The sequence below is a fragment of the Ovis aries genome, chromosome 3 (genome assembly GCF_016772045.2).
Source record: "Ovis aries strain OAR_USU_Benz2616 breed Rambouillet chromosome 3, ARS-UI_Ramb_v3.0, whole genome shotgun sequence".
Lineage (NCBI taxonomy): Eukaryota > Metazoa > Chordata > Mammalia > Artiodactyla > Bovidae > Ovis > Ovis aries.
In genome coordinates this window covers 172,920,214-172,946,577 of record NC_056056.1, presented here as the reverse complement: position 1 = coordinate 172,946,577, position 26,364 = coordinate 172,920,214, and the positions used below count along the sequence as shown (strand labels likewise).

The 26,364-nt window shown below is 45.2% G+C and overlaps 1 protein-coding gene across 3 annotated transcripts in view; it reads right to left on the bottom strand.

The window, feature by feature from the left end:
• The window catches only part of STAB2 (stabilin 2), a 171,186-nt gene that overhangs the window by 106,681 nt on the left and 38,141 nt on the right, over positions 1-26,364 (bottom strand). For all 3 annotated transcript variants that reach the window (XM_060413136.1, XM_060413137.1, XM_012174923.4), the window contains exons 7-19: positions 25,286-25,411; positions 23,981-24,177; positions 22,033-22,166; positions 17,411-17,544; positions 15,762-15,844; positions 14,228-14,377; positions 12,599-12,742; positions 11,529-11,585; positions 11,249-11,374; positions 5,555-5,608; positions 5,200-5,280; positions 2,962-3,114; positions 767-829 (exon numbers count right to left, since the gene is read on the bottom strand). In XM_060413136.1, coding sequence (XP_060269119.1) covers positions 767-829; positions 2,962-3,114; positions 5,200-5,280; positions 5,555-5,608; positions 11,249-11,374; positions 11,529-11,585; positions 12,599-12,742; positions 14,228-14,377; positions 15,762-15,844; positions 17,411-17,544; positions 22,033-22,166; positions 23,981-24,177; positions 25,286-25,411 — 1,502 coding nt within the window. The remainder of the gene's footprint in view (positions 1-766; positions 830-2,961; positions 3,115-5,199; positions 5,281-5,554; positions 5,609-11,248; positions 11,375-11,528; positions 11,586-12,598; positions 12,743-14,227; positions 14,378-15,761; positions 15,845-17,410; positions 17,545-22,032; positions 22,167-23,980; positions 24,178-25,285; positions 25,412-26,364) is intronic.

Below are 26,364 nucleotides of genomic sequence, written 5' to 3'. Positions count from 1 at the left end.
ACTTTGCCAACAAAGGTCCCTCTAGTCAAGGCTATGGTTTCTCCAGTGGTCATGTATGGATGTGAGAGTTGGACTATGAAGAAAGCTGAGTGCCAAAGAATTGATGCTTTTGAACTGTGGTGTTGGAGAAGACTCTTGAGAGTCCCTTGGACTATAAGGAGATCCAACCATCCCATTCTAAAGGAGATCAGTCCTGGGTGTTCTTTGGAAGGACTGATGCTAAAGCTGAAACTCCAATACTTTGGCCACCTCATGTGATGAGTTGACTCATTGGAAAAGACTCTGATGCTGGGAGGGATTAGGGGCAGGAGGAGAAGGGGACGACAGAGGATGAGATGGCTGGATGGCATCACTGACTCGATGGACGTGACTTTGAGTGAACTCCGGGAGATGGTGATGGACAGGGAGGCCTGGCATGCTGCAATTCATGGGGTTGCAAAGAGTCAGACATGACTGAGTGACTGAACTGAACTGAACTGAATCCTGCTTCTGCTGCAGATGTTGCTATTACTATTATTACTATTTACAGATAAGAAAATTAGAGTAAAAATGTGAAGCAACTTACCTTGGATAAGTGAGCAAGATCTCAAACACAGATCTGTGAGCTATCTTTCTATCGTCTCCCCAGATAGAGCAGGCTAAGAAGCAACTTTTTATTATCCTAGTTGGAATGATTATCTTTTAAGAGGGAAGGTGGGAAGGATGAGAGATCACACCCGTGGGGTTGCTGGGGTGACGTGTGCTTCCCTGAAGCTGTCACACTCACTGTGGGCTCGGAGTCGGCAGGACATTTGCTCCAGTACACCATGGAACAGCTCACACAGGTGCCCTGGAAGGAAGGACAGGGGTCAGTGCAGGGGTCCCTATAAGAAGGAGCAGCAGGCCACTGCATCTGGCCTTATGTCTCCTTATGTCCCTTAGAAAGATGGTCCCACTAGCATCCCACTCTTGGCCCCTCTCCCTGCCCCTACTGCCTCCTCCCTAGAGAGAAGGAGTGATGTCAACGCTAGAGAGGTTTGGGAGAAGTAATTAGGTCTGCTCAGAGGAGCCCCTTCCTCATCCTCTTTCAGGTTCAGATCGTCTGCAGGCCTCAGGCTTCAGGTTAACCCTCAGCCATGTAGGGAGGCCCTTGCCCCTGAGGGGACACTGCAGTTGCCCACCTGTTCCAAGAATGAAGCATTAGCATTGACTACACACTCAAGTCCCTCTGACTCTCTCTACTGGGTTCTTTGCTTCCGCAGGTCAACCTTGGGCTTCCTCACCAGTTTCCAATTGGTCTGGCTGAGCGGCCAGCAGGATATCGGTGGGTAGGAGGAGGACAGGGTCAAGGTATCTCTTTCTTGCTTCCTCTCTGCTCGAGTGCCATCCCTCCAGCTCCTGGTGGACACCTCTTCTTCCCTTTGCCCTGCTCCCAGTGGCTGCAGGCGATTCCCACTCCTACCCACCCTTGATTCTCTGTTGTATTGGTTTCCTGCCACTGCTTCTCCGTGGATGGTCCAGCATCACTTGCTTGTTTCCTCAGCCCTGCGCACCCCTCTGTCTGCTGCTGCTACTGCTGCTAAGTCGCTTCAGTCGTGTCCGACTCTGTGCGACCCCAGAGACGGCAGCCCACCAGGCTCCCCCGTCCCTGGGATTCTCCAGGCAAGAACACTGGAGTGGGTTGCCATTTCTTTCTCCAATGCAGGAAAGTGAAAAGTGCTCTGTCACAGGTTCTTAAAGTCTCTTCATTTGAACCACTGGGATAAATTCTGTATCCGGCCGGGATCCTGACTGGTATGCTGCTGCTGCTAAGTCGCTTCAGTCATGTCCGACTCTGTGCAACCCCATAGATGGCAGCCCACCAGGTTCCCCCGTCCCTGGGATTTTCCAGACAAGAACACTGGAGTGGGTTGCCATTTCCTTCTCCAATGCATGAAAGTGAAAAGTGAAAGTGAAGTCGCTCAGTCGTATCCAACTCTCAGCGACCCCATGCACTGCAGCCTACCAGGCTCTTCCATCCATGGGATTTTCCAGGCAAGAGTACTAGAGTGGGGTGCCATTGCCTTCTCTGCCTAACTGGTATAGAGAGTTATTAATTAAACCTCTAAATCTAAGTATACATGCCCAAAGGCAGCTATGGGTTCTGAAAGATTTCTAGAAGGGACTAGCTATTCCTACTGTTTATTAGCCCTCAATACTTCTCAGAGAATTCACTGCTACTTTTAATAGATCTGATCAGAACAACCCTAAACCAGAGCACATTGGTTTGATTTAAATCCAGATAAAACAGTAAAAGAAGACTTCATTCTAAGGTAGCTATGGGGAAGCTCTTCTTATTTAACTAAAATTCTTTGGGTGGCTCAAGCCCACATCTTGATTCTTTTTTGGGGGGAAATGGAGAATAAGCTCTTGAACAATCTTCAGGAAAGTCTTGACAGGAGTCAACAGTTAGACTTGTTTAGAGCTCTCCCACCCTAAGCAGCTGTTGTTCAAGTTCAGGGAAGGAAGTCTGTGGAGGACAAGGGCAGCTGTGACTCCCTGCCTTGTTGTGGGGTGGCTCTGGTCCAGGTTGTTCAAAAGCTTGTTGAAATTTAGTTGTTCTGATTAAAACCAGCTGAGCCAAAAAGTTGCAATGGAAATAGGAAACCCTGATTTTGGACTTCGGGCTTCCAGAACTGTTGAGAGAATAAATTTTTGTTACTTTGAGTCACTTGTTTTGTGGTAACTTGTTATGGCAGCTTTAGAAAATGAATATCCCAGGGTAGCAATGGTCAGTGTGGAAATTCCCCCAGGAACTTTGGTTTGTGTTCAGTGAAATAGGACCTCAGGCCCCTCTGCCTCTTCATGAAGATGGAAACGCCTTTACAACAAGGCTCCCGTGTGAGACTCTCCCCGTCAGTTCCCTCAAAATCATGAGGACGGAACGGTCAGCTCTGTGAGGGCTCTTTAGGGTCCCCTTATCGAGTTCCCTAGTTTCCTTACCAGTCTCATCTCTCTCTTTGTTTCATCACATCGATGGGGCAGGATTGGGATGATGGAGGGAGGTATGAGAACTCCCCTCAGCGTGTAAATCCGGCCGTTTTTGGCAGCGACCTCCACTTCTTCCAGAGCCATGCCGTTCACCAGAATCTGTCCCTGGAGAGAAACAACACCGTCTTTCTGCCTGAGGAGCACTGGTGGCCCCCAGGCAGATCCGAATGGTGGCAGCTTCTTGAAAGAGCCTTCAACTTCACTTAACTTTCTGCTGAGGGGAGGATTGTGGTTAGAAGGGCTTGGCTGACAGGGAAAGACGACTCTGTTGAATGAATTCTCAACTGGTTCTAAGCAAGGATGTCCTTGCAGAAATGGTCCTTGCCGGTGCTGGACTGGGGAGGAGGTATAACTTTTGAGTTCTGTGATATATTTGCTATGAGACCTTGGGCAAGCTGTCTTACCCCCATGGTGAAATGGAGATCCATTTGCTCAGATACACTGGAGTGACTCTACTTCGGGGTCTCAGGAGATATCAGTGAACAAACTCAGACAAGTTCCTGCTTATGTTGTAGGCGAGGGAGCAGAAAATGAACAAATTAGCAGAGAATTCTGATCTCTACTTTCCTTCCAAATCTCGCTGGGTGAAACTAATGGCAACACCACCCTTCTGGTGGCTCCAATCAGAAGCTCAGGAAACATCTCTGGCTTCCTCTTTCCTCATCCCCCGTTGGATCCCTCAGCAAATTCGGTTGGTCTCCTTCAAAACACCTTCAGAATTCAGCCACTCCTTACCAGGTCTCAGCTACCACTCTGCTCTCAGTTACCATCATTCCATTTAACTAAAAAACTTCAACACAAATTCTAAAGGTTGTTTTCTACTTACAGTTATTAGAAAATAATGACTCCACTGCCCAGGTTGTATAATACATCCTTAAGCCTATCTTATGCCCAATAATGTGTACCTCTATTTTGCCCCTTTCCCTGTCTCCCTGCTAGTCACTGCCCCTCTTCTCCGAGTGATTACATTCCCTCCTAAATAATCTCCCCGGATGTATGTCTGATCACATCAAAATCCTCTAATGGCTTTTTATCTCTTTTAAACTAAGAGCCGTCATCCTCGCCCCGAGTTTTTAGGCCACGTGTGACCTGACCACACCTCTCCTTCTCCCTCTTACCGCCTGGACCTCCTCCGACCTCACTCCTCTTGTCCCTCTGTTCTGGCCCCGAGGACCTTGCTGTTCCTCACTCAGGCCGGCACGCTCCTTGCTTCGTGCTTTTGCACTCTCTGTTTCCTCTCTCTGGAGTACTCTGTCCCCAGGTACTCACAGTGCCTATTTCTTCATTTCCATCAGGTCTTTGCTCACATATTTTCTTCTCCATGAGGATTTCTTAGACACTGTATCTAAAATGTCATCCCCATTCCCACTTTCTATTTCCCATCTTTGCTTTGCTGTTTTTTTTTTTAACCTTAACACTTACTACTCTGATATAGGATGTATTTAATTTGCTTATGATCTATCATCTTATTTACTAGAATGAAAGTTCCATGCAACCAGGGACTTCTATCTGTTTGTTCCAAACTTGAGGGCATAGAATGATCCCTGGCACATTCTTGGCACCCAACAGAAACTTGTTGAAAGGATGAGGGGCATCGCCATCACCATCCATAGTGAACCAACAGGAGACATAATCTTTCTGATGCCAGATTTCTGTTAATATTACAACCCTGAGAAGTTAGCTGAATAACACTGCCTTCTTTGAGTTTCTTACATAAGTCATGTTCCCTCCCACCTCAGGACCTTTGCACCTGCTTTGCCTTCTGCCTGGAACTCGCTCCTACTCATCCTTTGAAGCATCATGTCCTGACTGAGGACTTCTAGAGCCCCAGATCTGCTGTCTACTTCTGTTGCTGCTTCTGCTGCTCCAGAGCCCTCTTAACTTCCTCATGGGAGCCCTGTTATAATTGTAACTAAATAACTAACTGGTCACTAATTAGTTGCTTAAGGGTTGCTTTCCTTGCTGGAATGTAGGCCTGTCTTTTCCACATCTTTATCCTTGGCTTCTAGTTTAGACTCACACACTTGGAGTTGCTCAGCAGATATTTGCAGAAAGACATATGAATGAGTGAAGCAATCACAAAGAGCTGAAGCCTGTGAATTAGCGCTGAGGTAGGATAACCCGATGAACAGCCATAAGCAGAGGAAAAAACACATGTGAGCAATGACACCAGAGACAGTTTTCACTTACTTCGTTGGTTGTGTTAAATCTTATGATCTGGTTGGCCATGCTCCTGATGTGAGGGGTCGAAATGAGGGTGGCCACTTCCAGCTGCAAGAACAAGAGAACAATAGAGATACTGAGAGCAATGCCCAGAGTCTTCACTGGAAAAAATAACTTGTAAGTTTATGAAATAAGTGATGGGAGCTTTCTGCAATGGGTTTGGAAGAGTTCTTAGATGACAGGTTCATTATTCACATAAGCATGCGCTCAGAGCTAAGATAATAAATAATTGTTACACATTCTCTAGCACTAAAATATTGAAATTTAAGACCAGATTTCTTGAAAACAGGGGAAAAAAATAGGGCAGGAAAGGAGGGCCAACCTGAGTAAATGGGACAATGTGGTATCTGATGAGTTCCAGTAGCTTCCGAGATCCCTGCAAAGGAATCAAAATACTTCTTTAAGTCATTGAGGAAAACACAGATTTCCCTCTCTTGTGTAAAATTTCTCAAGTGACTCTGGTCACTTGGTCAATAAAAATAAATGACCCATAATCTCTCTTGGGAAATTCAGGGTGAGAAAAACCCCATCCCCCAAATAACTAACATTTTTTTTGTGACAGGCAGGGGCTGTTCCCATATGTTCCCATTATGTGCACCTCTCATTTAGTCCTCCCAACAGCCTTGTGAGGTGGGGATACTACTGACTCATTTTATGTATAATAAGACTGAGTTTTAAAGCCATGTCCAAGGTCACAAAGCTATTTATAACTTAGACTATAAGCCTGAGAAGTAACTCAAGGTCTCAGTTACTCTGCTCCATCACCTCTCTCAATGTCTAAGGCTACCTTCTAGATTTTCTAAGACAGCCTCAGTTTGCAATTCTGTTTCACTCACTCCATAAATAACTGTGGGCTCATCAGGCCATGTACTGGTTATTTCGGAACATACAGTCCTGTTAGGAATATGTGACCAGGACTCTTTCTTCTTCTGTGTTCTTATGGTACATGTTCATCTCACCTTCAAGGTCCTTTCCAAGGTTTCTCATGCTTCAGGAAATAGAAAAAGAGTCTTGGGACTCTAAGCAGGATGAGCAGTCCCTATAGGGGTGCCCTGGAGACAGTGGACAGAATTAAGGCACACAGGTGCCACTCTCTGGGGGAAGGAGGCAGGGGCAGTTGACTACAGGATGATGTAATCTCCCAGCTGAGTCAGAGCCGGGGGTTACAAGCTTTGAAGCCCTGAATTCTGCTACTTCAGTGGCACAGCCATAGCTAATGTGTCTTGGAAAAGTAAAGGATCACAAATTGAGATCATAATAACCTCCAAGAGGCTGACCAGCTAGGGACATGTTTCAGCAGTGTGAGGTCCCAGGTGGAAAGAAAGCCCTGCTGAACCCGAGTTCTATTCGCCCAGATTCTTCTCTGCACTTTCCCTTGGCCCCTATGCCAGTGGAATTACCTGTAAGCAGAGGGACCACACATCCTCGTTTGTCTAGAACAACCCTGGTTTACAGCGATCATCCTGGCAGCCCCATTCACTTTCAAAATTGTCCTGGCGTGAACACTTGGAAGGCCACTATCTCTACAGGTCAACAGCATTAAGCACAGGGCAGGGTGACTGGTAAGAATATAGAAATTGACCACCAGCTGGCCAGCCCTGGAAGTGATTGTTTCTGTAACCCTGGTTCTGTTACCATAAGACTTTGAGCAAATCACTTAGCTTCTGAGTCTTAACTTTCCCTGACAACTACTTTATGGAACCTAGCAGTGAGGACTTGCAGGCAGAAGCAATGCCAATACAAGCTTGAATGCTCAGTGGCAGAAAGGGTGGGGAAAAGTGGGGACCCCTTGAAAATATCAGACCAAAGTAGACTTCAAACTCCCAGAGGGCAGGAACTGGGTCTGTCTGGCTTATTAATCTCTGTGTCCCCAGTCAGCATAGCAGGACCTGCATAAACATTTGTGCCAGCAAGTTATTAAAGGGAGGAGGGAAGAGGTCCTGAGAAGGTCACTGAGCTAGACCTTGGGAATCTGAGATTAGTCCTGGTTCTTCTTCTGTGTGACCCTGAGCAAGCATCTCATACCTCTAGGCTGCAAAATAACAGGGTTAGTTTGGGCCCCTTCCAGCCCTCTATTTTATAGGAAAGACTATCAGCTGGATTATCTGCTTCTAAAGCCTCAAGACTTAATTAGCATCGGACCGTTCTATAGGAAACTGGAGAATGAAAGGGACAAAGGAGTTGATCAGCATCATTCCTCTATTGTCTGAACCTGCCACTTATCTGGCTGGGGGCCATTATCCAGCCAGAGTTTAGTCCAGATGGCTCAGATCCACAGGATTCGCTTACAGGTGATGCTGTCGGAGAGCTTGTTGGTGCAATGCATTCTTTCCTTTATGTGGATGTTCACTTCCTACTTGCTGTTTTAGGTGAAAACAAACAAACAACAAAACTGAGTTGTTTGGTGCCAGAGACAGAAAGGGAGAGTTTTTCTACCAAATAGTGACTACGACCTTGAACTCTGTCACTTCACCTCGTTTTGTCCCATTTTGTTCACAAGGTCTCTGTGAATTTGCAGGGGCTGGTCTCTCGCTCCCTTTGCTTTAATTTCTATCTAGTTCAGTGATGAAGTCATACACTGGGGCTTGTGATCAGTAGCCATGGTCTCTGCAGGGATCAGATCGTTCAGGACTGAAATTTTGCTTCAAGGAGAAGCAGAAAGATAACTGGGAAGGAAACAAGGCACTCCCAAAGCAGAATTGGAAAACATCCCTCTAATGAAACCAGCCTGCCTTTCATTTCTAACTGATGGGGAGCTTATTGTCTCTCTCTGAGGCTCCTCCCTGAAGGTAAAGCTGAAGGATGTCATTAAGATTCGTGGAGAAAGAGGGAGCTCCCTATAGGTTCAGGAATCTTAACCCACATTGGCTCTGGACCAGAGAAAGTGGTAGAAAAGATGATTCTATTCCTCACCTAGAAATCGGAAGTGGAAAAACAACTTGAGACTCAGGATTGAGAGACTTGAAGTTATATGTTCTTTGTGAGAAGTAAGATGTTGCCTTTGAGAGAAATGAGATTGAGAGCCAGGAGCAGTGCTGTGCTGTTAAATCCATTCTATGAGGAAAAAATAAGCCCTGATTTATAGTACTGGCCAGTTTCCATGGTGTCCATATTCTTGCCAGGGACTGAGTTCAAGCTACTGATGTGATTTCACTGAATGGAGCTGGGAAGTTGTTGTTGCTCAGTTGCTAAGTCGTGTCTGACTGCAGCACACCAGGCTATTCTGTCCTTCACCATCTCCCAGGGCTTGCTCAAACCCATGTCCATTGAGTGAGTGATACCATCCAGTCATCTCACCCTGTCACCTCCTTCTCCTCCTGCTCTCAATCTTTCCCAGCATCAGGGTCTTTTCCAATAAGTCAGCCCTCTGAATCAGGTGGCCAAAGTAATGGGGCTTCAACTTCAGCATCAGTCCTTCCAATGAATATTCAGGACTGATTTCCTTTAGGATTGACTGGTTTGATCTCCATGCTGTCCAAGAGACTCTGAAGAGTCTTCTCCAGTACTACAGTTCGAGAGCATCAATTCTTTGATGCTCAACCTTCTTTATGGTCCAACTCTCACACTGGTACATGACTACTGGAAAACCAAAGCTTTGACTACACAGACCTTTGTCAGCAAAGTGATGTCTTTGCTTTTTAATATGTTGTCTAGGTTTGTCTAGGAGATGGGAAGAGCTACAGCCTATTCTTGAGAGCCTGAGTGAGGCAGCCCCAGTCACTGCTGGAAGGAGTTACAAAAAGAGAGGGGGTTCTCGAACAAAAGTGCTTGACAGAAAAGCAGCAAGGTTGACTTTTTCTATTCTAGCTAAAAGGTTTTAATTTTAAGTTCACCTGATTAGGTTTCTGAGAACTCTTTTATTCTTATTAAAAAGTATCTGTATCAAAGAAAAACCATATAATCTCAGAATTTTAATAGATTCCCAGGGGAGAAATTATTACTTCTTTGGCTTTTAAAATTAAATACGAGTATGAGTTCTAAAGAGAAGAATAAGTTTTCCTATAATAGCTAGGTTTCAGGAAACCCGAGTGTGAATCATATTTTTAAAATAGCATCCTATTTTAAAGGCACTGGGAAATATGACTTTTTCAATGAAAACCTGTAACAGGTCTCTAAATATGTTTAACATCTGCTTGTAATGTAAGAGATTACCTTCTGACTTATTTCCTTGATACCTATTTTTTTTTTAATGCAAAGTATTCTGGATGCAGGGCTTCTCAGGTGGTGCTAGTGGTCGAGAACCCACCTGCCAATGCAGGAGGCAGAGACACGGGTTCTATCCCTGGGTTGGAATGATCCCTGGAGGAAGAAATGGTAACCCACTCCAGTACTCTTGCCTGGAGAATCCAAAGGACAGAGGGGTCTGGGAGACTATAGTCCGTAGGGTTGCAAAGAGTCAGATATGACTGAAGTGACTAAGCATGCATGCATTCTGGATGCGGGATATCCTTGTAGATACCTGAAAGTATTCCAGAAAGGGAAGTATCCATGTGACCCTCTGCATCATTCAGGCAACAAGTTTCAAGTGCCAAAAACAGTGTGACTTGGTATCTGAGTTAGAAAGCTGGTGCTTACCAAAATGTCTATTTCCAATGACATGAAATCAGAATTCTTGGGGTGAGCTTCTATAATCTGCCTATTTAACAAGTTCCCTGGGTAATTCTCTTCCTTATTTCTGTCTGTGCTGGATCTTTGCCGCCGCACAGCATTTCTTGGGGCAAGTGGGGGCTACTCTCCAGTCGCGGTGTGCAGGCTTCTCGCTGCTGTGGTCTCTCTCGCTGCGGCTCCCTGGCTCTAGAGCACAGGCTGAGCAGTTGCGACACAGGGGCTTAGTTGCTCTGTGGCACGTGGGATCTTCCTGGATCAGGGTTGAACTTGCGGCTCCCTCACTGGCAGGATTATTTACCACTGAGCCACCAGAGAAGCCCTCCCTGGGTAATTCTTAAGCACGCCAAAGTTTGAGGATCACTACTCTAAGAGACTCAGACCCCCGGTGTAATCAACACTGATCTACGCAAGGTCACAAGTAGTTCTGCCCCATTTCCAAGATGGTGGCAGGACCTCAGGGCACTGGGAAAAAGTTTGTGGCCTTTCCTATAATTTCACTATTTGGCATTCTAATGAAAAATTCCATAATTAGCTAACCTTCTTTTCAGTTGGGCTTCCCTGATAGCTCAATTGGTAAAGAATCCGCTTGCAATGCAGCAGATCCCGGTTCGACTTCTGGGTCGGGAAGATCCGCTGGAGAAGGGATAGGCTACCCACTCAGGATTCTTGGGCTTCCCTTGTGGCTCAGCTGGTAAAGAATCTGCCTGCAGTGTGGGACACCTAGATTTGATTCCTGGGTTGGGAAGATCCCCTTGAGAAGGCTACCCACTCCAGTATTCTGGCCTGGAGAATTCCATGGACTGTATAGTCCATGGGGTTGCAAAGAGTTGGACACGACTGAGCAAATTTCACTTTTCTTTTCCGTTTAAGGCTGTTATTCCTGAAAGAGGAAACACTTTAAATGGTGTCCATTATTTTTACCCTAGACTGAAAGAGTAAAACAAATCTCCTTTCTTGAGGAGGATGTGCGAGAGGTGAAGGTTTGTGGAGAGAACTGAAAGCCATAGAAAGCAGAGTTGGGAGCCCCTAAACATAACATTCCTTTTACATTTAACCTAGACTTGACCCAGAATGCCCTGCCAGGCTTCATTTTTTAGATGGTTTTAGAGTTGTAGGGAACTTAAAATTTATGATTTTGCTATTGAGAAATCTTAGAAGAGAAAGGACATAGACTGGTCTTATAGTGACACGCAACTCTACTGGGGAGATGGTAGTCACATCTAGGCTTAGTTCCAGAGCACTAGTTCCAAGCACCTGTGATTGATTAATGATGTCTGCCTGGGTTGCAGAAATGTAAGTGGTACATGTGCTACTTATTTGTTGTCCTTAATTTAGAAAAAGCCTGTGTAGGTACAGATGGAAGCAGTGGTGCTGTCATGACACTGTTAGAGTACTCAGGATACAATACCTCTGAAGAAAGGAGATAATCGAGAGTGCCATCCTTCATGTTATTCAATGCTTCATCATTTGGAACAAAAACAGTGTATGGTCCACCAACTCCATCTTCATTTAAGGCATGTCCCACATTGGTTTTCTGCGTTTAAGAAATGAAAATTTGTATCTGTAACCTATCTCAGATAGATATATGAATTCCCCAGAAAGTATTTATAATTGATACCCCCTGCTAATTTTATTGTACCAAGGACTAGACATAAAAAACTTTCTAGGAGTTCATGAAAAGTACGTACCTCTAACAAAGATCTGAATTTGCTGTATCTTGGTTGTAGCATGGTCATTATGGTTTGCTAAAAAGAGACATTTTGCTTAAAGTTCAGTACAAAAAATGGAAGTGGTTTAGGAAACAGCTGCTCTAACATGAAAAGACTGATGACGGGATTTCGTGGAAGTGTGGACATCTATGGGCTTCCCTGGTGGCTCAGATGGTAAAGAATCTGCCTGCAATGCAGGAGACCTGGGTTTAATCCCTGGGTCGGGAAGATCCTCTGGAGAAGGGAATGGCCACCCACTCCAGTATTCTTGCCTGGAGAATTCCGTGGACAGAGGAGCCTGGTGGACCGTAGTCCATGAGGCAAAAGAGTCAGACACGACTGAGTGACTAACACTTTCTCTTTTCTGATGGAAAGCTAAAGAGGAAAGTGGACATCTATAAAAGGATCTGGCTAACCACAATACATTATACATGTGTTTCCAGTGTTCATTTAAACAGTAGTTCAGATCTGCATGTTCTGAAAGTCTTCGCATGCTAAGTCACTTCAGTCATGTCTGACTCTTTGCAGCCCTGTGGACTGTAGCCCGCCAGTCCTGTCCATGGCAAGAATACTGGAGAGGGTTGCCATGCCTTCCTCCAGGGGACCTTCCCAACTCAGAGATCAAGCCTGCATCTCTGATGTCTCCTGCCCTGGCAGGCAGGTTCTTTGCCATCTGAGCCACCTGGAAAGCCCCAAAACAGTCTTTGGCCATCATCTAATAGATCAGAGGGAATGAATGTTATCACAGGGAGGATATGCCTTCCTCCACAATGCACAAGGGATGAATTTATGTGACAACTGGTCTGAGTTATCAGGTGTGTCTATGAAAAAGATCACACAATCAACCTCTTTCCTACACCTGCTGCTGCTGCTGCTGCTGCTGCTAAGTCACTTCAGTCAATGCCTTTCTCTTTCTCAGTGTCAGAATTCTACTAAAAACAGAAATACAAGCACATAGTGCTGGCTTGCATTTTCTTCATGAATATGAGTCTCTAAGGAACAAGGGACGGTGGATTTGACTTGACATCACTTTTACCTGAAGTTCTCACCTCAGTATTGCTCTCAAATGTGGGCACCACCTTGTCCATGGCTCTGTCGAGGATGTGCAAGAGCCCGTTGGAAGCAAGTATGTTCCCTTGTATAATTTTTACCTTCTTTTTGCCTTCATAGAGTTTAAGCTTTAGCTGATTGTCCTAAAACATCAAGGAAAAATAAAACAAAATTAATGTGTGTCCTTGAAAATCGAGCACTGGATTAGAAGAAGTCTTAAATCCTTGGGTTCTGTCATTTATTGGCTGTATGATCTTGGATAAGTTCCCTAACCTAAAAACGTGGATGATGGTTTCTGCCACACTGAATTCACAGGTCTTCCCTTGAGCTCAAATGAGATAACACACGAAATCACTTCTGACTATCAATGATTGCTAAATGGGGAATAAGGAATTACTGTATAGTCTCCCCCCAAAAGACGGCAAGCTACAAAGGGACCCCAAACTCTTCAATTTATTGTAAACTCATTCCTTACCTACTTTGGTGTTTTGGACAGAAGAGGCACACCATAAAAAATATGTGCTGGATGAATAGGTAAATGAATGAGCACATGTCCCTGTGAGAAAGGAAACCGCATCTTCATCCATACATCCACTCATCTATCCATCCATCCATCCACCCTTATACACACAATACAACATACTGGTTAAGGGCTCAGGCTTTGGGGGACTTCTCTGGGGATCCAGCAGTCAAGAATCAGCCGTCTAATGCAAAGGGTGCAAGTTTGATCTCTGGTTGGGGAACTAAGACCCCATATGTTTCAGGGCAACTAAATCTGCACATTGCAATGACGGAAACTCTGTGTGTCATGACAAAGATCCCACACACTGCAACAAAAACCCAGGGCAGCCAAAAAGAAAAAAAAAGTTACAGTGATTCACGTTTGGGGATCAGGCAGACCTGAGTTTGAATCCTGCCTTTGGCTCTTACTGTGTGACCTTTTAGTTTTCCCACTGGAAAAATGTTCACGGGATTGTTGTGAGCCTTAAATATCACAAATAGAGATTTACCCCAGTATCTTGCATGTACTAAGTGCTCAGTGATCTATCAACTATTGATATTTGGTGAAATGCAACCAGATAGGTCATAACCACCCCCAACCCCATCCCCTACCATGACTCTCTGTTGATTGACCATGTGCCCTTCAGCTCAGTAAAGTCACAAAAAATTATTTTAAAACAAACAAAACAGAATTAATGGCATTAGGAGAGATGGAATGTTGAATTGGAGAGGGTGGATACTTGGCCACCTAAAACAAGCAATCCATTTCCTTTTCTAAGATGAGTGCGGATCCGGCTTTGTGCTGATGCTTCTAGGAAATGGGTTTACTGTCAGTTTTCTCCTTCCTGCTGGCAGTCGAATGATGCCTGCCTTGAAAACTAACTCAGACCAGGGCAAAATCACTGTACAGTCCCATTTCTGTTAACAGTCCACCCCCTGCACCTGACCCTTTCCAGCGTTGGCTCTTCGTTTTTGCCTTATGTAGTAAAGTACTGTGACAAAGGAGGAACAAGGAAAGAAGTTCTTCATAACCTTTCATGACCCCTGGACACCAAGAGAGAGCCTGCTGTGGCGATCGACTCAGTGGACACTTTGGTTCGGGGAGTGAAGATCAGAGAGACCCTTACCTTATCTTCACTGAAGATCTCTCCCGACTTTCCCGTCAAAGTATAGAATGTGTCTGTGTTGTTCATTTGCTCAGTGCTCATCTGCCCAGCGATTATGTGGAGCTTCACAAAGTACTGAGCAGCGTTGCTATCCAGCAAAAACTCTTTTACCTGAGAAAAGAAAGCCGATTCCTTCCATCTCTATGGCGGTTTGGACGAGAAAAATGAGGTTTGGGACTTGGGCTATGACTCCTTCATCATCAAGAACATCAAAGTGAGTGTACAACTTGAGTCTGGGCTCTTTCAAATACAGATGACCTTCCCAGAGTTAAACTCCCCTGGGCCAGGTGGTAAAGAGGGCAGAAATTTGGAGAGTGGGAGGTGATACATGGTACGCTCTCAAACTCTGGGGCACGCTCTAGCAGGGAACCAGTGGGGAGCACTGGGGCCAGCAGGACCAAGGTGAGTGGCAAGAGTCAAGGGATCAGTCATCTTGAGCCCAGGAATCAGTTGGGAACGAAATTTGAAGTTGTTTAAAAACACGGGTAGAGTGGACAAATAGAGATTTTGAATTAAAAAAAATTAAGAATTTTTAAATCCACCGGACCAAATGGACATTTTGTCAATATTATATAATCAACAATCACTCAACAGAGACCTTTCTTAATCCTATGTAAATTCAACCCCTATATTAAACTGGCGATCACATGCAGAGTGTCTAGCCCAGGCACCTTCCACATCCACTAGCTCGCCTACCCCACAGGGGAGATGTGAGTGCCTCTCCAAAGATTAATGACATATTCATTTTGGGCAGATGAATGGCGGTGGCATATTAGGAGGAGAGAGTCTGAAACTCTCTGGGTGTTGATTTAATTTAGCACACATTACAATCACAAAATATCTTGGATTAAGATAAACCAATTCCATATAAATCAATGTGTTCACTATCTACATTAAACCATATCTAACTATGGCACTGATGCTATCACAATGGGACACATCCACCAGGTACTGTGGGTTTCATCCCCACTGGTGGACATTATCTGAGATAGCGGCTGCTCACATTGAAGACTCCACTTCTCTTCTAGTTTCCTCTATCCTTGTTGCCATTTATGGTCATTTGAAAGAAACAAATACCTAGCTGGTACATAAGTTTAATTCTTCTTGTGGTGAGTGAGCAGTTTTGCATAATGCAAATCTTATTTAGCATGTGACCGCAGTTGAGAACCCTTAGGGATTACCCTTGAGGAGTAATGTTTGGAAGAGGGCACTGGGGAGTCTTGTAGGGAGCTACAAATGGTCTTGCTAGATACATGGACATACATATTGTGACGGTTCATTGAGTTGTACACTCCTAATCTGTATACAATCCCTAACGGTGTCATATTTTACAAAAAGTTTACAAAAGAAATTGCCATCCTTGTCATCAGTAGATTGAATTTTAATGGAGGTTTCCCACTTTAGATAAAGAGGATACTGTCTACTAAGGTTTTTTTTTTTTTTTTTTTTTTGCCTTAGCCCCTATTTATAAAATAAAGTTATTTTAAATACTTACATTGAATCCTTTTAATCCCTTGTCTGTTGGCAACAGCACAGTAAATGGTCCCAGGTTACTCAGTGGCCAGGCATAGGCTTTGTCTTAGGAGTCGAAACACACAAAGAAAGAAAACAGCAAATGGGTCAGTGGCACATGAGGAGTAAAATCAGGCAGTGGCCCTTGTCCACTTAGACCTTCTGACTCCTGAGTTTCTCTGTTCTAACTGGTATTATGCAGGCCCTCAAGGAAGGGAGATGCTAACAATGTGAAATGTTCCTCACAACTGTGTGATTTTCCCTGCAGCCACAGTCTTGGCTCCAAGATACCCTGGGAGGAGAAGCTCTGTGAGGGTCATGTGACAAAATCATTGGCCACCTCCTGTCCCTGTGCCTGACTTTTCGAGCTGTCACCATCTTAGTGAGTAAAGATGTAGCTCTTGTTTCATCCAGGAGATGGAAGAGCTCAGAAGAGCCTCATGCTTGGTTTAACGCTTTGCGGCTGCCGTTGTGACATGCTCAATACTTTCTGAACAAAGAGCCCCTCCCTGTCTTTTCATTTGCACTGGGCCCTACCAATTTCATAGCTGGTCCTGTTTCCATGCTCCTGGGGAGCTGGGACAGCAGGCTGGGCTCTGTGCTCTCACACAGGAGGCCATGTGTCCTAGCACCTTGTAGACCAGGCAGGTGAAGGGTGACTGGGCTTTGCCTGAGGGTCTGTACACTGCCCCCTTTGTCTGCTCTCGCTGATATTCTACAAGCACAGAGAGGAGGGAGGGAGATCCCAGAGGCCCACCAGTGATGCCAGACTGCCCGTGGGGTGTCTGGCAAAGAGCAAGCTGTTTGTGTAGGATGCATGTGATTTGCCTTGAGAACACAGCCCCGATCCATGCAGAACACTTTCTTCTCTGTCTGTGCTCTTTCTGGGAAATTGTGCTTGCTGACTGGTCAGTTCTAGAGACTGATATTTTAAGGATTTGGTTGATTGCTCAAGCCCATTTTCTGTTGATCAGCAAAATTTGTGTCTTGTTGAAAATCTTGTCTAATGCTGTAATTGGCTCTATTTCATTCTTATGGGAGGGAGGGGTAATGACCTCTTGGGGGCCTTTGGACATGCAGAAGGGTGTTTTTGGCTGTCACCTTGTCCAGGGGCTGGTGGAAAATGCGTCACTCTAGATTGTTAGTGTTTGGGGGTGGGAAAGGATGCTAAACACCCAGTGATGAGTGAGACGGTCGGTCACATGCCATCAAGACTATGCCCCACATTCAAACAGCACCTCCACTGAAGAGCATGAATACCGCCTGCCAGTATTGCCTGTCAACATTGTTTCCCATCTGGAGGACCCATAAGGTCAAGGGAAAGAGGATGGCATCCATCCTGACGTCTGTAGCTGCCTATCTCACTGCTGTTGCAGACCTATTACTCAGTGGTGACCCCAGGACCTTTGCCTGAGCTGCTGCACTACTGGATCTCTTGGCACTAACTCCTGTCTCCTTGGGACATCTGCCTGTCCATTTCCTTCCATTTGCCCTTCCTAGAAAGGGCTGGTCCTGCTAGATAAGAGGCTTGCCTACCCTGCACACCCCTTTCTGAGTAATTGTGTGTCTCAGATGTCCTTGCCCACCAGAAGGCTGCCTTTTCTGCGGAAACATGCACCCATGCCTGCATACCCAGGAGAGAGATGAAAGAGGTCAGCCTTCCTTGCCATTTTCCTCTGGGTTCGGTGTTTAATTCTCTGAGTCGCTCCATGATGTTTCCATAACAGGTTGAGCCATCGCCTATGTAACCTTTACGACAAGTGCATCTACGAGAGGGTGAAAACATATTTTCAGGGTCCCAAAGTCACTGGATGTTGAGAACATACAGTTCAAACCTCTCACTGTGCAGAAGGGGAAGATGATGCTCAGAGTGGGACAGAGACAAGGCCGGAAGAGTGGGATGACCACAGGTGAGCCTTCCTAATGTTCTGGTTCACATAGAGCAGCCCACGAGACATGGATATTTAATAAATTATGTGTGTATATGTAAACATTGCTTCCCTGGTGGCTCAGATGGTAAAGAATCTGCCTGCAATGCAGGAGACTTGGGTTTGATCTCTGGGTTGGGGAGATCCCCTGGAGAAGGGAATGGCAACCCCCTCTAATATTCTTGCCTGGAGAATTCCATGGACAGAGGAGCCTGGCTTGCTACACTAGATTTCTTTGTATATCTTTGTTTTCAATATTTTTTCCAAGCATGAGCAAGAGCAAACTCAGGGAGATAGTGAGGGCCAGAGAACCCCTGGCATGCTGCAGTCCCATGGGGTTACAAAGAGTTGGACATGACTTAGCAACTGAATAATAACATGACCAAAAGCCCATGTACACCAGAACCATTAGGACTTGCTATAAATATAGGGTCTCAGTCCCTACTGCAGAAGCACAGAATCAGAATAAGCTGCTGAAGCTGGCCTCAAGTAAAGAGTCAGAGCTGTGGACCTGCTCGAAAGATTCTCCCCCTCCTCTTCCTTTCTGAGATCTCTGCTCAACCATCCCTTCCTAGGGGAGCCGTCCTTGATTTTCTATTCCCTGCCCCCCCCAACTTGGTACATCATATCCCCCTTAGTGTGCCATGAAGCTCATGGCACCAGGTGGCTCTTTTCTGCAGCACCAGTTCCAGTTACAATTTTACCCTCATCTGAGGGGTTATTTGATTAAGATCTACTTCCCCTTCTGATTTGAGAAAAAAGTGAGGACAAGGGCAATGTGTGTATTTATTCATTTTCATAAACCCAAGATCCAGTGCAAGCCTAGGCCCATAGTATGTGTTTAATGAATAGTTGTAAAATAAACAGAAATACATAAACAAGGAAAGTCACAGAATTTTATATGATAGTTTTATAATAGTTTCTTGCAAAAGAGAAATGGAATTAAAGATGTACTAGCAGTGGTGTCCTGGTAGATGTTAAACACCCAAATCACCAGGGGAAAAAATAGCTCTGATTTGCAGACTTTGACAGTTTCCATGGTTCACACTCCCACCTTGGCCAATCTCAAACTAGTGTGACACTAACCAGCCAGCAAGTTCCTGAGAATTTAATCATCGGCTCTCAGGACTCAATAAGCCCTGGCTTTAGCAAACCACTGCTCCCTAGCAAAGACTGGTTGGCGGCTGGCTGAAATTGGCAAGGTGCTTAGGAAGGTGACATTCACCAGGATCTTGGTGATAAGTGAGAAACAGGAGATGGGGAAGAACAGTTCAGACAGGAGAGATGCAAGGGTGCTGTGAGCAAGCATACCACAGGTATGACTCATGTGTAGAACAATTCCAAAGAACAATTAGACCCTTTCTAATCCAGTTATGTTTCTAAATCAGTCCCATGGCACGAAGATATATATCTTCAATGTTTGCTGAAACATGTTTCTGAACAAATCCCTTGCTTGGATTGCTGCAATGACTCCCTAATTGGTCTTTCTGACCTGAGTTTTCCTCCCATTAAGTCAGTCTTCCACACAAGCCCTGGGTGGTCTGTCCTAAAGGGCAATCTGGCATCTCTGTGCTTAATTCTCTCAGGGGCTCCTTTTGTCTACAGCAGGGGTCCCCAACTTCCAGAATCTAAATGCCTGATGATCTGAGGTGGAGTTGATGTCATAATAATAGAAATACAGTGCACAATAAGTGTAGTGTGCTTGAATCATCCTGAAACCACCCCAGTGCATGGAAAAGTTGTCTTCCATGAAACTGGTCCCTGGTGCCAGACAGGCTGGAGACTTCTGATCTATGGGATATAGTTTAAGTGCTTAGCAGGCATTCAAGACTTCAAAGAGGGGAATATTGCTTGTGTCTCCCTTTTGCTGTTCATGCAAAATCCTAGCAACAATTTGCTTTTTTTTCTAGACTGTTCTGTTCTTCTTAAGTGGGTATCCTGCCAGGACCATTCTCATAGCTCAGGTGTGACCTGCTCTGGGCAGCCTTACCTGACCTCCCAACACCTTCCCCACAGAAGCATCCCGTCAGTACCTCTACCACGACTGTTCCTACCAGAATGGCCTCATCAGGTGTTTCCCCCTCTGCTAGCTGGAAGTTCTCCTAGAATCTGGATCCCACCTTATTTCTTCTCCTTGTATTCCCGCACCTGGGACAGTGCCTCATTGTTGAACCAATTATTTTTGAAGTACCTACTGAAATCTAGAAACTGTGATAGGCGAGAGGGCTATAAAGATAATAACAACAGATATCTTGCTCTTTTAGCATCATGTTGCTGGAAATGAGCCTGAAAACAAATAATTGATGATGACATGATAAAGATTACTTAACATCTTTGGGCCCCAGTTCGCTCATCTGTGAAATGGGTTTACTAACAACATCAGGGCTATTGACAGAAGAGACAATGCATGGGTCATCTATCTATGACCAATGCAGCAGGATTGGGAATATTCTGCATAGACTGATTGCCACATCGAGAAGGCATAGACCTAACAAATCCCTCTTCTGGGTGAACTAAATTACTGATGGCCCCATATTTTATCAATGTCACTCAGCCAGCCTTTAACCTAGGCTTCGTCCCTGTTGAGGTTCCCTGGTGGCTAAAGAATCCACCTGCCATGCAGGAGATGTGGGTTCAATCCCTGAGTTGGGAAGATCCCCTGGAGAAGGAAATGGCAACCCACTCCAGTATTCTTGCCTGGGAAATCCCATAGACAGAGGAGCCTGGTAGGTACTGTCCATGGTGTCACAAAAGGGTCAGACATGACTCAGTGACTAAACAATGACAAAAACAACTTCCCAGCTGAGGATAGTTTTCTTTTGAGGGGGGAGTCAAGGAGATTTTTTAGTGACACACAGACCCCTAACATTGATGATTAGTTCCACTGACATTCTAGACACAAGTTTTAATGCAACTTCTATTATTCTGATGTTCCAGTTTCATTTTTCTATTTTATCTTCTCAAATACGGAAGAAAGAAAATGTTTAAAGTGTTCTGCTCAAGTTTTCTCAGAGGATAGTACAAAACGTGTAAGCTGGCCAGTGCTGCGGTCACTGCCAGAACCTGGTTTCAGCAGAGGGCGTGCTCTGCGGATGCGTGTGTGCCTGTGTGTGCGTCTGGGAGGGGTCTGTGTGTGCATGTGTGTATGCAGCTTTCTGTGTACCAGGTTCCTCTCAGAGACGGGTGAATGCAACCTTATTTAATCCTCATCACAGCCCTGCTTGGAGGCTAAAGTTTTCCCCTTTTGTGACAGAGGAAACAAGTTAGAAAGGTTAAGGGAAGTGGCAGAGCTGGGTTTCAACCCAGGGGTTCTGACACCCATGCTCTTTCTCTTCCATCCACAGAGTGTACAGATCCATTTACTTGCCCAGAAAGAACACAGTGACCATCAAATCTGGGAAAAATCCACCCATTCAAGACCCATCTATGAAAGGTATGCTAGAAGAAGCACAGAAACTGTCCTATGTCTACTGTGGCTCTGAGCTCTCTACAGCAGAATGGGCTCTTTGCAGATGGGGGTGACAATGAGAACCAAAAGTAGCCTCGAGATGCAAGCCTCTACCTGGGAGACAAAAGACTTGGGTTCCAGCCTTAGTTCACCCACTGATACAACATAACACAGCTGGAGAGGAGTTTCCAGAACATTCTCTCATGAATCTTCACAACAACTGTCTGAAGCAGACATCACCACTCCATGGAGGAGCTGAAGCCAGAGAGACCACATCACGTTCCCAAGGTCATGAATCTGACAGGCACCAATGCGGAGGCTTCAATCCAGGTCTTTAAACTCCAAGTACCATCTTCCCACCGGATGGACTGCCCCTGTCCCAAGCATTTTCATGCAAATATTTTTTACTCACGGTAAACCCCTTCTTTTGAAACCTGGAGTCCAGAAAACACCACTTGCGTATGTTCACACTCCCCAGTTTTCACTTTCCCCTTGTTTTGCGCCACTGACAAGCACTGTTTCATAGAGGACATGTGCATTAGAGGTCAAACCCCTGTCATTGCAATGGACATTCGTTTTCCCAGTGGCAATGGCTTCATTCTCCCATGCTCTGACCACTTTACACCATGTTTTCAGATCAGGTCAATATTTCAGGGTGTTGTCAAGATCACTATCAAGCAAATTGATTATTGAACAATTCATTGATTATACAAAGACATACTGAGCCTCTACTATGCTCCTTGCATTGTGCTATGTGGGGGTGGGGGTGGATGCAAGGCTGAATAAGACACACTTCCTGCCCTTCGAGGACATTTCAGCATTGACTGGCCACCACCTCCCCCTGTTGGAAAGACCGTGGTGGAACTGAAAAGACTTACTTGGTTTGGCCTGGTGCGATGGTGATGCAGTCTGCATGTGTGTGGCAGGGGTTGTTAGATTCACACAGATCGATCATACTGCATCCCACTCCAGGGACAAAGTTGTGGTAATGTTGCTTACACTCGCAGTAAGCCTTCAGCAGATGGGAAGAGAAGAACAAAATGGTTTTCATTAGTCACTTAGGCTGACATTCTTAAATTCCTGTCTTTACCCTGGCATGCAAGCTGACTTGGGGTAGGTCTAAAGTATGGGCTGAAATTGAAATTCATCAGTGTATCTAAAATTGGAAATCATGTTTTCTCATCTGTTTGGAAATTCATATACTTTGTAATCCACCTTTCAGTTTCCTGGTTTGCTAACCCTGGGCCTCCCTGGTGCCATACTTCCTGCTTTTAGATTTAGATGGTGGAGATCAACATTCAGATGTATTATTTCTCTAGAATAGTGGTGTTCAACTGGGAGTCTCAACCCAAGGGACCTTGGTGATGCTTGGAGACATTTTCGATTGTAACAACAGGAGAAGGGGCCAGCGTCATGAGAGGCCAGGGATGCTGCTAACCATCCTGCAATGCACAGGACACTCCTTACAACAAAGAGGTCTCAGGTTCAAAGTATTAATTATGCCCAGGTTGAGGAATGACTTGTTCTGGAAAAATGAATGTGAACAATGTTTCTGTGTGAACGATGCTTCTAAGACTTGAAAATATGCCTGGGGACTTCTTCTTCTTTATTTTTTAAAGGGACAAGGTATATTTTTAATCTCACTCCCAAGGTACGGGGCCTTGATTCACAATGTAACATAACTTTTCCCACAAGAGATCTCATGTAGAAGATGGGAATTCAGCCCTTTGAATTTCTTGCCAACCCGCCTCAGAAATCAATAGCAGAAATGTTGCGAGACATATTCTTTTTCTTAGAGATGGGATGCGGTGGATTCTTTGCAGGGCACTCTAGGAGCATCCCCAGGGCATGCAATGAGACTGCTGGGAACCTGTGGCTGGTTTTGGTCGGGCACTGAGGCCTTTCCTTTCCTCAGGCAGCTGTAGTCTCCTGCACGGATGGATTTCCCCCACTGGACACTTCACATGCAATTATGGCTGCACTAAGTGACGTGAAGTCGCCCAGTCGTGTCCGACTCTTTGCGACCCCAGGGACTGTAGCCTACCAGGCTTCTCTGCCCATGGGATCTTCCAGGCAAGAGTACTGGAGTGGATTGCCATTTCCTTCTCCAGGGGATCTTCCTGAGTCAGGGATCAAACCCGGGTCTCCCGCATTGCAGGAAGACACTTTACCCTCTGAGCCACTAGGGAAGATCACATGGCTGCAGTAGGCACCCACTATTTGGTGGGTAAATGAGATACTGGGGAAAGGTCTCTCTTATCTGGATTCTGCAGCAAAGGTCTCCTGACCAGGCTGATTTTACCTGGCAAGGTCATGATGTGATTTAGAGAAAAACATATGGCTCACTGCAGGGCATCTTCATTGCTCCCTACAAATCTGTCCATGCTGCCTAACATTTTGTCAGCATTTATCTTTTCTGGGACAGTTTTTTGGTCCTTAGAGTCCTCTGTCACTTTGAAAAGACCTTAGAGAGAATGGAGGATTGCGGACGAAAGTCAATTACATATTCACGTAACAGTTAACGATGAATTTCTTAGTCAAATTTGAGTCATATGTATGTATTTTGTCAGTCATCAAACAGGACAGGGATAGAAGAGACAGTGAAGTTTTGACTAGAAAGCTGGGCAAGGGCAAGTTCAGAGGGTAGATTAGGGCTCACTGAGGTTGACCCCAAGCACATGGGGCCCTGGCTGGGGAGGAAGCCCAACCTGAGCAGGGAAAGGGAGAAGTGGGAGGCGCGGATGACAAATTACACCCCGGCACGGTTTGACCTTCGGCGGGTGGTCCTCCTCCTGTTCGCATCAGTTCCAGACACCCTTAGCTCACCTGTCCAGGCCCATTGTATCTGCACACCGTGGACTCTGTCGGGCAGTTTCCGAAGTTAACCTGGCAGGGGTCCACCGGGAGGCACACGTGGCCATCCCCGCGGTAGCCTTCTTGACACGTGCACCTGTGCTGATTTGGTCCCAGGTAGGTGCACCGAGCATGAGGGTGGCAGATATTTTGTGAGCACGGATTGATGGCTGGAGAAGCAATGACCAAACAAGGCGGTTACCACATGCAGGGAAGGAGAGGGGAAATCAACCAAGTGAAAAGTGAAAGGCGCTCAGTTGTGTCTGACTCTTTGCAACCCCATGGACTGTATAGCCTGCCAGGCTCCTCTGTCCGTGGAATTCTCCAGACAAGAATACAGGAGTGGGTAGCCGTTCCCTTCTCCAGGGTATCTTCCCAACCCAGGGATTGAATCCAGGTCTCCCACATTGCAGGTGGACTCTTTACCATCTGAGCCACCAGGGAAGCTGCACAGGCAACCTAACAGTTTCAAGAGAGAGTAAAAAACATTTCATCTTATCTTCTGGATCACCTCCACCTACCAGATAGATTTATATATGCCTTGCAGGAATGATAACTACCAGTACTGTGATGATGTATTATTATGCCATGCTATGTGTGGATTTAAATATAAAGTGGCATGAAAGAAAGCACTAACATTTATAGAATTTATAATATGTACTGGCCCTTTTCTAAGCATTTGACATATATGAACTCAATTAAGCCTTACAATCCTCTAGGGTAGTTACCACTATTATGCCCATTTCATAGACAGGAAAATGGAGGCACAGGCAGATTCAAGAATTTGTCCAAGGTCATGTTGTCAGTCAACAAGCAGATCTGGGATTTATACACAGATGGCCTGGTTCCAATAGCATGTTCAGAACCAATTACAACCTCTCATGAAGTGAAAGAGCATGGAAAGAAGGGAGAAAGGAAGAGGCAATCAAAGTACATTCTATCTTAACACTGATTCAGGTGATATAAAGCAAAAACATATATATGTTTAAGGGATCAAACCTGGGTATCCTGCATTGCAGGCAGATTACTTACTGTCTGAGCCACAAGGGAAGCCCTGAAAATCTATAGGTACACTTTGATAACAGGAGAAATGATCATTTATTGAAGAGCTACCACATGATGAGCATTTTGCCTAGAACTTTTAATATATACCATTCAACTACACAGAGAGAAATAGAAGTGTTCATTGTGCTAATATTAAGAAGGCTGTGAGGCTTTTTCTGATGAGGAATCTAACCATCTTAATAAATAAACCTGCAGGATGGAGGTTCTACTCACGCTCGCAGTGTTTGCCATCGCCTTTGTAATTGGGAAGGCATTTGCATTCTAGCTTCATTTCCTCTTTGCTAGAAGGTGAACATCTGGAATTTTCTGGGCAGAGCAAGGCTGCACATTCCGGGATGGCTGGAAAGGAAGATTGTTGAGGTAATTGCATTAGTAGTACAACCAGTTCTTAAAAAAAACAAACACACACAACTCAACAAATACAGTATTTCCTATTATTACAAAAGTGACCACAGATTCCTTGTAATAATTTAAAAAATACCGAATTTGTAAGGCAAAAATTAGCGGTCTTCTTAGTCTCATTCTCCTACCCCACTCTCAAAATAATAAATGGCAAAAACCAATATAATACATTTACATATAAGATATTTTTTTAAACAAAATGGAATCCTGTTAAAATATTTAAGAACTTAAGTTTTAATTTAACATTATGGAAGTATTTTGGAGAAGGCAATGGCACCCCACTCCAGCACTCTTGCCTGGAAAATCCCATGGATGGAGGAGCCTGGTGGGCTGCAGTCCATGGGGTCGCTAAGAGTCAGACACAACTGAGTGACTTCACTTTCACTTTTCACTTTCATGCATTGGAGAAGGAAATGGCAACCCACTCCAGTGTTCTTGCCTGGAGAATCCCAGGGATGAGGGAGCCTGGTGGGCTGCCCTCTATGGGGTCGCAGAGAGTTGGACAAGACTGAAGCGACTTAGCAGCAGCAGCAGCAGCAGCATGGGGGTATATAAGGATGTACTTTGATCTCTAATGACTGCATAGTATTTTATATCAATAGATGGTACTTAGATGGCTTTTAAAAATGATAAAGAATCTGACATAAGGAGCCAGCTTGCAAAGTAAACAATTTGGACTGACACAGTAACACGGATGCTGCTAGAAGATATGATATGCCGGGGTCAGAGATAAAGGACAGTTTATCACTCACATCAGGAGCAGTAGCCAGAGGGTCGGTATTTTTGGACCAGTTCTTGAAGCCCCAGTTCCTACCAGGCAATGGGAAGAGGGCCAGACTGAGACCTGAACAGGTGTCATTACAGAAGACATGCCCTGACTTAGGGAAGTG